The 12,282-nt window shown below is 43.2% G+C and overlaps 1 protein-coding gene across 1 annotated transcript in view; it reads right to left on the reverse strand.

The window, feature by feature from the left end:
• The window catches only part of LOC147736943 (scavenger receptor cysteine-rich domain-containing protein DMBT1-like), a 533,293-nt gene that overhangs the window by 13,640 nt on the left and 507,371 nt on the right, over window positions 1-12,282 (reverse strand). Inside the window, exon 16 of the mRNA XM_086922344.1 lies at window positions 8,179-8,211. Coding sequence (XP_086778470.1) covers window positions 8,179-8,211 — 33 coding nt within the window. The remainder of the gene's footprint in view (window positions 1-8,178; window positions 8,212-12,282) is intronic.

Genomic DNA, 12,282 nt, shown 5'->3' on the forward strand with positions numbered 1-12,282 from the left:
AAATGTTTGTATTCACCTTTACCGAAGTCTGTAATAGAGTCACAGCTGAGATGCCTTTATCGTACAGTTATGATACGAATAATTGTGTTTTGTCTAGCGATTCACTAAGTACAGTTAACTTCGAATATCCAAAATGCGAGATATTTAGTGACTGCACTGTCCCAATTACTTCTATTGTTACTCCTGTGTTGAGCTTAGACAGTACTGCCGTCGCAGCTCTTAGGTTCGAGTTCTAGGGTGGGAGGGGGAGGTGGGTGGGGGGCAGGGTTGGAGGTTTGGAGGGCTGGGGGTTGGGTTGGGAGGAGGGAGGGAAGGGGGTTCGACAAAGGGTTGGTAAATCTGGATGTTTTAGTATTGTTTTATTGTGCTATGCTCTTTTCTCTTCGTATATTTCTCTTCTTTTCTTACTCTACACTCTACACGACCACCATGGATTGTTACCTGACATGGTATCCACTTCACATATCCAACCAGCGGGAACGGAAGCAAAAACACTTGACTCAGATGCTTCCCCAATCCACTAGCGCAGGTCATCATATTCACGCCTATAATGGGGTCCCCCGTCTACGGACTCAGGGCTGACAATCTGCACCTTATCCCGTACCACACCATTAGCTACCATGATTCCAGATAGGGACTTAGCAGCTAGTCTAAATATAGTCTCGCTAAACCTTAAGGGACTCAATCACCCCGTTAAACGTAACTTTTTTTAGATTATCTTGTTAAAACTAAAGGCGACATAATTCTCCTACAGGAGACTAAGCTATCTCAGGAGGATGCAGGGTTTTGTAAACAACACTGGACCTCTCACACGCTATGCGTGTGGCTCACTGGTTAGAGCAGGCAGACCCTGAAGCAGAGGTCAGACCTGGGATCAGGGTTCAATTCCCGACGCGGCAGGGTCTTGAGCTCAAATGTCCATGGACTCAATAATTCTCGCTTCGGTGCCTGACCTAATCATGGGTTCACACTCTGCAACTCTGGGCATTAAGCTTGCTTAATCTCCACAACGACCCCCGCGGCGGGATGCCTGGCTTTCACCTTGGGGATGCCCTGTAGGGGCTATCTCACAGGGAAAAGCCAGGACGAGTTCCCATGGCAAGCGCGGAGATACCCCTTCGGGGGTCGATTCAGGCGCTATATAACCGGCGGTTCACAAAAAAGGAGGGTTGATCACTCTTATTTCCCAAAAATAAAATTTACCCTGATCTCTCACTCCAACGATAATGAGGGCAGACTAAGCATAGCTCACCTTCAAAGAGATGAGGACCATATACACCTGGCAAATATCTGTGGGCCTAATGCAGATATCCCTGAATTCAGTTCCCTTTTGTACCCGCTCACAAACAAAGACAAGGCTATAGGCGGACACTTGTACCCGGGAATCCTTTATCCTCCTACTTCTAGAAATGGCATAAACCTTTCTTGGCTGTACAGACCAGGACCCCAACCTAGCGGTCCGGCTAGCCTCCTGACGGTGTACGCCCTCTGACTAACTAATTTTCCCATCAGAATGGGTGCAAATGCGCCTGGGGACAGGGGGAGGGCAGCTTCCTACTTTGGGAGTCAGCCTGCCTGCATATCAGAGGCAGTGCATGTTTTAAAGCTCACCGTCTTGATGGGCCACTTCACCGGCCCTCCTGTCAGGAAGGAAGGCATTATTTATTTATTTATTTTATTTATTTATTTGAAAGGTTTTATATAGCGCTAGCTGGACCCAAGAATATCAGAGCGCTTGACAGGATAAGTTACAAGTTAAACAACAAGAACAGATCAACAAGGGGCAATTTGATAACATAGAAAGAGGCCTTTGAATCCAATAAGTGGATAAGGATAAAGCATACTTCAAAGATAATGTCAAGAGAATGAGGACTACTGAATAAGTAGATACTGAATAAATAGAAGGGTTGAGTAGTTAGATTGAAGATGAAAGATGGAGAGAGAATATAGGAAAGGTAGAAGGAAGGAGTGAGTGGTGGTGATGAAAGGATTAAATGGACAGAGAGTTAAAAAAAAAACTTAATGACCCTAATATTTGTTGAGGAGAAGCAGCTTGAGATTTTTTTTCAATAGGGGGTAAGAAGGGCTGCAACGCAGATCTTTGGGAAGGGCATTCCAAATAGAGGGGGCATTACCAGAGAATGAACGAGATTGCGTCTTCTTATTTTTGAGCTGAGAGGGGATTAGGACAAGGGCGTTAGTACTCATCAGAGATCTGGTACACCCTGCTTTTTGAAGTTTATCCGAAAGGTACGAAGGGGTGTTTGGTGAAGGGCTTTGTGAGCGATGCAGGCAATCTTGTAGGTGGATCTGCCTTCGATTGGAAGCCATTTGAGGTTTTTGATGACAGGGGAGATGGGATCATGTCGCTTACAGTCAGAGATAAGCCTGGCCGCCAGGTTGAGAACAGATTTGATTGGGGCAAGTTGGAGGTTGGTTGAGCCAGCAAGGGTGGCGTTGCCATAGTCAATTCTGGAAAGGACAAGTGATTGTACAATGGATTTGAAGTCGTCAGATGGAATGAAGGGTTTAATTTTTTTGAGGTGTTGTAGAGTGAGGAGAGCACCTTTAGCCAAGTTTTTAATGTGAGGGGTGAGATTGAGATTCTGGTTGATGCTAATGCCGAGGGATTTGACTGAGTTGGATGTGGTGAGAGAGCAGTTGAGTGCTTTAATATCAGTAATCCAGTGTTGGATAGGCAGTGGCTTATTCTTGGGAGTGAAAAGGATGACTTCATTTTTTGGGGGTTGAATTTGAGGTGGTTAAGGTGAAACCAGGCTTGTATTTTAGTCAGGGCATCGTTGAGATGTAAGATGTCATTGTGGGATTTGATTTTATAATAAAGTTGAGTATCATCAGCATAAAGGTGGTAACTGATTTTAGCTTGTTTAAAAATAAGGGTGAGGGGTTCCATGAAGAGGTTGAAAACAGTTGGGGAGAGGATAGAGCCGTGTGGGACGCCCTGTGAGATAGGTTTAGGTTTGGAGAGGCAGCCGCTAAGTTTAATTTGCTGGGTTCTATTTTGGAGATAGGAGGTGAACCACTTGAAGACATTGCCGTCAAAACCGAAGCAGTCCTTGAGAGTCTTGAGCAGGGTGACATGATTAACAGTATCAAAGGCATTACCTCTGTAGCAGGGATTCTGCCCAGAAACAGAAGTATGTTTGGGACCATAAAACATCGACATGTAGGGACTGAGTCACTATAACACCTCCGTACCTATGAGCCTGTGCCTGACTAGCTATAGTGCCCCACTTGCCCTCCTAACCCTACCAGGGAAACAAGAGAATTGACACCCCAAAATACAACCCTCTCGACTCTCTCATGTATCACGGTGACAGGACACACCCTTTCTCTCTCTCACTCGTACACAGTAAGATAAACACATGACATGAAGGAAGTTCAACTCGAGCGGTGGGAAGATCAGTACGAACATCAGTTCACTCTGCACTCCACTACTTGCGGAACTCCGTGGAGTTTTTTAGTCACTTTGCAGAGTTCCATGCAGCAAAACTCTGTGAACTACGCCCAGGCCTGATCAGCATGGCTATTGTACCATATGCTAGGAAAAGCCCTGTCATGATATAAGACAGAGTAACCTAACCCCCCTCTTCCTACTGAAGCTAAATGATTATTTTTCAAAGATCTCTGGGATTAGTAGCAGACCCCGTACCTTAGCATACGCAGATGGATGTTCTACATCTCAGCTGACGTAGTGATCTCGTCTATGAAGTCTCGCTCCATGAGTGTTTTCTCACTCCATTATATGACAAGACTTCTGTGCTCATAAACAGCAGCTGTGCTCTTGTGGTAGGTCATGGTGCTAGTGCCCGACCAGAGGGAATAACATGGGGCATTGTTGTTTGACCTAGTCTAGGATGTCCTAAATACCAGGAAAAGAATAAAACATGAAAATCCAGTATTTAGCAAAGCGCGGACTACTCACCTCTAAGAGTCTCAAGGCTCTGGGGAGCGTTGGGGAGATTAAGTGAGCTATTGCCCATAGTCACATGGTGCTATGTTAAGCTGGCGCCGGGGATCAAACCGTGAGGCTGGCACTCCGGAGTCAGCCACCATGGCCGCTGCACCACACCTCTCCCCTCTCCACATAAGCAGGTTCCGTGTGAAAGTACAGTGTGGCACAAAGCAAGTGTGTTTACATAGTAACATGTGCAAGTGAAAATGCGGCCTATGACATGCACACTTAGGCTAACATAGGGAAAACTACAATGGGCCACTAGGGAAATACATGAAACCTTATTCCCAGCCTGACCTTTGTTTCTGACTCCTGGGAGTGTTCACACTACCAGGCAGGAGCTCGGATTTCTGTCTGGGCGATGGTAGCTGCAAGCTGTCAGCAGGAGCACAGGGAAGGATGTGGCGAATAGGTTGGCAACTTCTAAGGTAAATGTGAACAAGAGTGTTTGGAGGGAGAAATCCCTGCCTAACTGATGGGTGCACTTATTCAGCAAACTATGCTGTTTGCATAATCCGTTTTCAAACAATTAACATACGACTTTTGATCAAAATATTGATGCTTAATCCAGTGTTAAATCATCTTTTTGAGATTTATTCAGTAAATCAATGCCATTGTTCCAATGATTTCTTGGTAGCAGTTGTATTTGTAACACACATATTTATTCAAACCAATGCATTTCGGGTCAGTGATGACCCTTCATCAGGGGTTTCTAAGGTAGCCACCAGGGTGCATGACACATAAGTCCTGACAGTAAAATCATGTCAGATGTGAGGAGGCACGTTGTTTGATACCACACATGACCATATTCACCTCTACCATAATGGAGCTGGTGAGCTTCAGTAAGCCCAACCACCAGGCCATGTTATCCTGTGGACTGCTGATTACCTATAATAGTCTTTAATGGAAATGACTACAATAGGGATGTCTAAACTTGCATTTATATGTCCATGCCTTTACTATACTGCACCCTGCCACCTGGGCTTTTGATACCTACCTTAGGTGACTGACATATATTAAAGACAGTGTTTTGACCTTGACCCACACTGTGCGAGCAAATTCATGTTGGACCAATTATCACTGTTCCTGCATTCTGCAATGCCAGGCCAGCTGTCATCCCTTAACTTTGGTCACTCAGGGTGGCACAAATAGTGGTTCAGGCCCTTGTGACCCCTTAAACACCCATGCCCTGGGTACCCTTGGTAGAACTTTCCGGGGGATTAAAATCCTTGCCTACTGGGAGTGCCAACATACTACATCGTGTTTTAGGGAGAGAGCTCTGGCACTGAGGACTGGGCAGCAGGTTCCGGCACATTCATAACCATCAGCTTTAGAGCAAAAAGCGTGTGGGTGATGACACAAAAGGGAACTTTACTACATTACATCTAACACACAAAAGGTGATCAGCAACTAACCTATACCCTGGTAGTTCTTATTGTCTAAGTGAAAAAACCTGGAAAGTCCATCTGCATTGGCATGGTCAGTCCCTGGTCTGTGTTCCACTGTAAAGTCCATACCCTGTAGGAAAATGGGACACCTCAACAATTTCGGGTTCCCTCCTCTCATCTGATTCAGCCATCAGAGGTGCATGCGGGTAGTTTGAACCTTGTAGTAAGTGCCAAACAGGTAGAGTCTCAGCTTCTTCAGGGATGAAACAACAACAAAGGCTTCCCTCTCAATGGCACTGCAATGCTGCTCTTAAGGGAGGAGTCGCCTCCTGATATTGCAAGCTGGTTGATCCTGGCCCTCAACATTTGTTTGTGGCCCCTAATCCCATGTGCAGAAGGGTCTGTTTGGACAATGATCTCCTTTCCATAGTCGGGTGCCTTCAGGACAGGTGCTGAGCACATAGCCTCTTTCAGGGTGTCAAAGGCCTATTGGCATCCTGATGCCAATGCAGTTGGCCTTTCCAGGATTTGGAGGCAGGTTGAGTGAATGGTGCCATGCCCCTCCACAAACCTCCTGTAGTATCCAGTCAAGCCCAGACTTGGGTCTTTGCCTTGAGAGCCGCCCGCTCCAGAATCTTTTATTGGAGAGGTTGCATTTGGCCTCTACCTACAAGGTGGCCCAAGAAGGGACACCTTTCTGCCCAAAAACAGTCCTCGGAGTCGTTATCCTCTTTCTATATGTGCAGCGGAGGAAACAACGAGGAGAAAATATAAAGATATTTGGCAACAGTGTTGGTAAATCTGGAAATGCTTCAGAATCATTGGTGGGTGTGTGGTAACACCCTCTCTCCACCCATGGAATGTCTTCTCAGGGCAGAGTAACTCTGGGCCGCGACTTTCCCTACGGAAGCTTGTTTCCTTCCCAGTATAAGAATTGGCTTGGTAGTTTGGTCTGCCCTGTTCCCATGATGCACTGGGCCAGGGACAGACTAATTTGCATGTAGCCAGGTTCTGAGCTGGGATGGTGCAGTGAGCTAAAAAACGGTGATGGATCAAGCCCTGATCTCTGGACCGGGTAGGAGTGTTCTGCTTAATTCAGATACTCTGTCCATCACCACCCCCTTTTCTGAATCGTTGTGTCCAACATAAGCGTGGAAGGGTATACTCAGATGTGAGTCCCTTGCTCACTGCACCATCAGGATTCAAGCAAGCCGGGCCGAAGACGGCTGAAATGCCAGAAACCGGTCCCCGGAAGCTTGTTTCCTTCCCAGTAAAAGAATTGGCTTGGTAGTTTGGTCTGCCCTGTTCCCATGATGCACTGGGCCAGGGACAGACTAATTTGCATGTAGCCAGGTTCTGAGCTGGGATGGTGCAGTGAGCTAAAAACGGTGATGGATCAATCCCTGATCTCTGGACTGGGTAGGAGTGTTCTGCTTAATTCAGATACTCTGTCCATCACCACCCCCTTTTCTGAATCGTTTTGTCCACCATAAGCGTGGAAGGGTATACTCAGATGTGAGTATCTTGCTCACTACACCATCAGGATTCAAGCAAGCCGGGCCGAAGACGGCTGAAATGCCAGAAACCGGTCCCCGGAAGCTTGTTTCCTTCCCAGTATAAGAATTGGCTTGGTAGTTTGGTCTGCCCTGCACCCATGATGCACTGGGCCAGGGACAGACTAATTTGCATGTAGCCAGGTTCTGAGCTGGGATGGTGCAGTGAACTAAAAAACGGTGATGGATCAAGCGCTGATCTCTGGACTGGGTAGAAGTGTTCTGCTTAATTCAGACACTCTGTCCATCACCACCCCCTTTTCTGAATCGCTCTTTAGGGAGGAGTCACCTCCTGATATTGCAAGCTGGTTGATCCTGGCCCTCAACATTTGTTTGTGGCCCCTAATCCCATGTGCAGAAGGGTCTGTTTGGACAATGATCTCCTTTCCATAGTCGGGTGCCTTCAGGACAGGTGCTGAGCACATAGCCTCTTTCAGGGTGTCAAAGGCCTATTGGCATCCTGATGCCAATGCAGTTGGCCTTTCCACGATTTGGAGGCAGGTTGAGTGAATGGTGCCATGCCCCTCCACAAACCTCCTGTAGTATCCAGTCAAGCCCAGACTTGGGTCTTTACCTTGAGAGCCGCCCGCTCCAGAATCTTTTATTGGAGAGGTTGCATTTGGCCTCTACCTACAAGGTGGCCCAAGAAGGGACACCTTCCTGACCAAAAACAGTCCTCGGAGTCGTTATCCTCTTTCTATATGTGCAGCGGAGGAAACAACGAGGAGAAAATACAAAGATATTTGGCAACAGTGTTGGTAAATCTGGAAATGCTTCAGAATCATTGGTGGGTGTGTGGTAACACCCTCTCTCCACCCATGGAATGTCTTCTCAGGGCCGAGTAACTCTGGGCCGCGACTTTCCCTACGTTGTGTTACTTCAGAACCACCAAGCAATGCAGGGCCGTACAAGGTGGGCTGCGTGACTTTGTAAACCTTATGTTAGCGTGTTTGATGCAAGGCCGAAGCAATCTATTAATATATCCGGCCCTTGGCTCCTAACAGCTTGTTAGCTCTCTGGTGGAGCTGCAAAGCAGATATTCCAAATATAGTAGAAGCGCTTACACCACGGTTTCACATTGCCACGTGCTAAGGGTGTGTTGGTAAGGACACAAGGAAGGAGCTAAGCACATATCAGTGTGGTCAGTAGTATGATCAAAAGTGAGCAAAGCGAATAAGAAAAATGCACAAACATTAATCAAAATATATCCTACGGCAAAACATGTGTAAATGAATGAATATATTGTTAAAAATGAATTTACCTTTGTACATCTGTGGTTGAAGTTTCCTCTTCTCTATAAAGAGAAACAAATAAAACTAAAATCATTAATCCTTGTTTTAAATACAAACTGATGTCTGAACAATAAATGTGTACAAATGCAGACTATATCAGCAAAAGTCTCACAGTGTGTAGAGGGAAAATGATACAGTCTGCGTTGAGACGTTTCCTGGATCTCATCAACAAACGAGTACATTTGAGGATCTATTGGTGCTTGTTCTAGAGTCTCGGGGCCAGATTTTTAATATGTTCATACAACACAACGCACCAAGACATCTTGCTGCAATGCATGGAAGGAAAAGGGCAGGAAGGCACCTTATCTCTCAAGATATGATGCATTCCTGTTCTCTGCCTAAGCTGGTGTACAAACTGCTGCATAGCACCAACGCAGACACACCTTACACCATGGTGCAAGTTTGCCTGGGTTACAGGCAGGATTGTTTTTGTGTAGGAAGGTACACTTTCCTGCACAGAAACAATTGTCAAAGTTATTTTCCTCTTTCGAAGTGTGCTGCAGAATGTTGCACACCTAGAAAGAGGAAACAACGAAAAAACATACAGATATTTCTTGTAGTGTCCCCGCTGGGAAGGCATGGAATTCTGAGGCTTTCCCATGCCTACTAGTGAAAAATAAGGAATCAGCACCCATCCAAGAAGTGTTTTGTTCAATAACTTCAAAGGTCCATAATGCATATAAGAGTCTTGTGATAAATGAATCCGGATTTCAGTGAAATTTTCTTTTCCAAAGTCCTTTATTATAATAATACAAGTCAGGAAAAAATCCAAGAACACATATGGATTCCCTTCTTAGCCGACGCATTTCGTCTCACACACTGAGACTTCTTCAGGGCTAAGGACGAAGGACTGTTCTGTTAAATGAGATCTCTTGCTTTAGATGTATTGTATAAATTAACTTCAGGTACACTCTAAGATGGCCGCCGCGTTAACATCATCTGAGTGACTACCGTGAGGCTCTTTAGAAGATGTAAACATCAGATATATACACGTATATCCGTACACTTAAATTCCGAGCATGACGACTTCAATATCTGTAGATTGATTTTGATTAAAAACATGAGTTGGAAAAATGTTCTGTCTTTCGGTAAAATATTATCTTTATATTATATACAAATCCAGCCGGCCCCGCTTTTGGGTTTTATTATGTGGAAGAAACCCTTTTTTAACATGACCACGTCGCACCAAGTATTTACAGAATTACTTCTGTTGACTTGTAGGTTCTACAAAATACCATCTATATTTAAAATGGCGGCCAGTTTTGAAACGTAAACACGGCATATACGAAACTCTTTTAGTATCAGTGGAAACACCGGACAATCATTTCTCCACTTTTCCCGTTGACGGGATGAGACTGTGTATATTTTCTATATTACTCGTATTTAGAGCATGGTAGTAATTTATGTTAAGACACTAGAGGTTTATATTTAAAAAACGCGAACTATTATATGTTCGGTATCATGTCCCTTTTTTATTTTTTAATTATTATACTAAGCAACAGTACACAATTTTCAAAATAACTAATAAACTCTTGAATTTCTCTGGTATCCTGTAAACACATTATAGTTTGCGATGCATTCATTATCATTGCACCGTACCCGTTACAAGATGGCCACCGTGTTTTATATTTATAACACAGCAAACCTTTGCCGCCATCTCGATAACTAATTGAATTCAGGTGCGTTTGATTGAAGAAAGTATGGGGTATAAAAGGCAGGAGGCTTGACACATCACTATCGAGATGCTGCCCTACCTGTGATGTGCTAACTCGTGCTGGCCACCATGCCTTTTTCTGGTAAGTCCTCAGATAGGTTTTCTTAGTTACTAGAGACACATTGTTTTATACACAATGTGACCTCATCTTTTCTTCCTTGCACTTTACTTATGACTGATGCTTTAGCACTTTTAAACCGAAGGTTTAAATACTTGTTTCTTATCCAATATTGATTCATAACAAGATAATCATTATATGACTGTCTTTCTGTGACCATTCCTTTTACTGACACCTTAAGTTGGGGTTAGTTTAAGTATTTAGTGACTCAGAGCTTTTTCTAGTTACCATGAATGAAGATATTATATGCAATACTAGTGATCAATTATGTTTGTTGTAAAATTTTTTTTAAATAGTACTACTTTGACAGTGTAAATATATAGCTTTTGATTAGTTTTTAAAAAATTCTTATAAAGATGTGAGGATTTCTAGGATTAGTGAGACCAAAATACAAGGACATAGAATTCTTGAGAAGCTGGAACATGTGAGTTATGCTATAAGATAGAACGGAATGACTATTGAGATTGATTTAAGTGTTATACTAAATGGGAACATAGATTTGATTACTTTTCATTTTCTCTTTGATTTATTTTCAGTTTAACAAGATTGAGTACGGCAAGAACAGGTATTTTTTATTTTGTCAAAAGAGGTAGAGGCCAAGGGTCCGTATGACTCTATAAGTTTATTAATCGAAGTGTGTGTATAAACTTCATACTGGTAATACAAATATTATGTTTATCTGCAGCAGCACAGGCTCAAGGAGGTTATAGACAGGGACTACTGCACCTGCGTGAGCTACATTTCTGTTAACTCACGTCATCAAGATATAAAGGTAATAAATGGACGGTCTTAGAATAAATAGCTTAAGGGAATAAGATTCACGTATATAAAGTCAGGGCACATTTCTGAAATATGTATAAGTAATGGTATATGCAATGGTATATTGCTATGAACATGTCTAACACAGAATGTATTATCCAGAGTAGTATTTTCCATATAAGTAGACATTCACATGAAATATCAACAATGTGTGACTCTATAGCTGGAACTAAAGAGAATGACACTTTTTGTGATCAGGTTGTTTTTTGAATATAACTGAACATTATGTGTCCTTTTAGAAACTAGCTTATTTTGCTGCTCCAAGAAACTAGCTTAATCTGCTGCTTCCAAGAAACATCAGCAAGATGTACTGACTGTTGGTTATTACTCGTTATTGGAGGTATGAATCTGATTGATGTTCTCTGAAATTCTCTTTCTCCCTGTTATCTGGACTACCAATCATCCATATGGATTGTATTCAGTATTATTAAAGTAATTCAGTATTTGTGCTTGAAGAACAGTGCTTCCTTCTGTTCTGTTAATTCATCTAGAATGAAATAATCAGTCAAGTATTTTTTCTAATAAAAATACTGACCAACTTGGATTATTCCTCTTAACATAACATGCTTGGGTATTAGAATGTATATCCAATGTTTTTAACTTTGTGTATATATAGATGTTTATTAGTATATAATTGTTGTATGTTTCATCCTTAGCCCTGAAGAAGTCTCAGTGTGTGAGACGAAACGCGTCGGCTAAGAAGGGAATCCATATGTGTTCTTGGATTTTTTCCTGACTTGTATCATTATAATAAAGAACTTTGGAAAAGAAAATTTCATTGAAATCCGGATTCATTTATCACAAGACTCTTATATGCATTATGGACCTTTGAAATTATTGAAAAAACACTTCTTGGATGGGTGCTGATTCCTTATTTTTCATTGCGATTTGGGTTTTGCCCTTGAAGGAACAGACAGGGTTGTGTTCTTTGGATTCACAAGCACCATCCCCACTACTCTCAAGCCACAGGTGAAAGCAGGTGCATTATTCCTTTGCCTCAACCCTTACCTCTGTGTAGAACTATGTCTACTAGTATTGGTTAATGTTTTATGCCCACTCATGACAGATTCACGCAGGCAGCAACTTGCGCCACCTTGTCTTACTTCAGCTTTACCACGCCATAGAGGTCCACACAGGGTGGCCTTGCGTGACTTGGCAAGTCTGATCTACGGATGGCGTTGCCCTTGCAACACCTTGTGTGATGCGAGGGCAACGCAATCCATTATTAAACCCGGCCCAGTCTATATACAAAGAAAGCCTGTTGAGGTGAACTGGCTTCCTCTGTAAGCCTTTTGATTTTCTGTCTGACCAATAATGTGCTCCATGTAGTGCATACAAAATTAGAAATTGATGTAGATGCAAGATACACAGGTTTAGCTGAAAGGAATGTCTCATCTATCACATGACAGACTGTCAATCAAT

Source organism: Lissotriton vulgaris, chromosome 1_1, assembly GCF_964263255.1.
Source record: "Lissotriton vulgaris chromosome 1_1, aLisVul1.2, whole genome shotgun sequence".
NCBI classification, from domain to species: Eukaryota; Metazoa; Chordata; class Amphibia; order Caudata; family Salamandridae; genus Lissotriton; species Lissotriton vulgaris.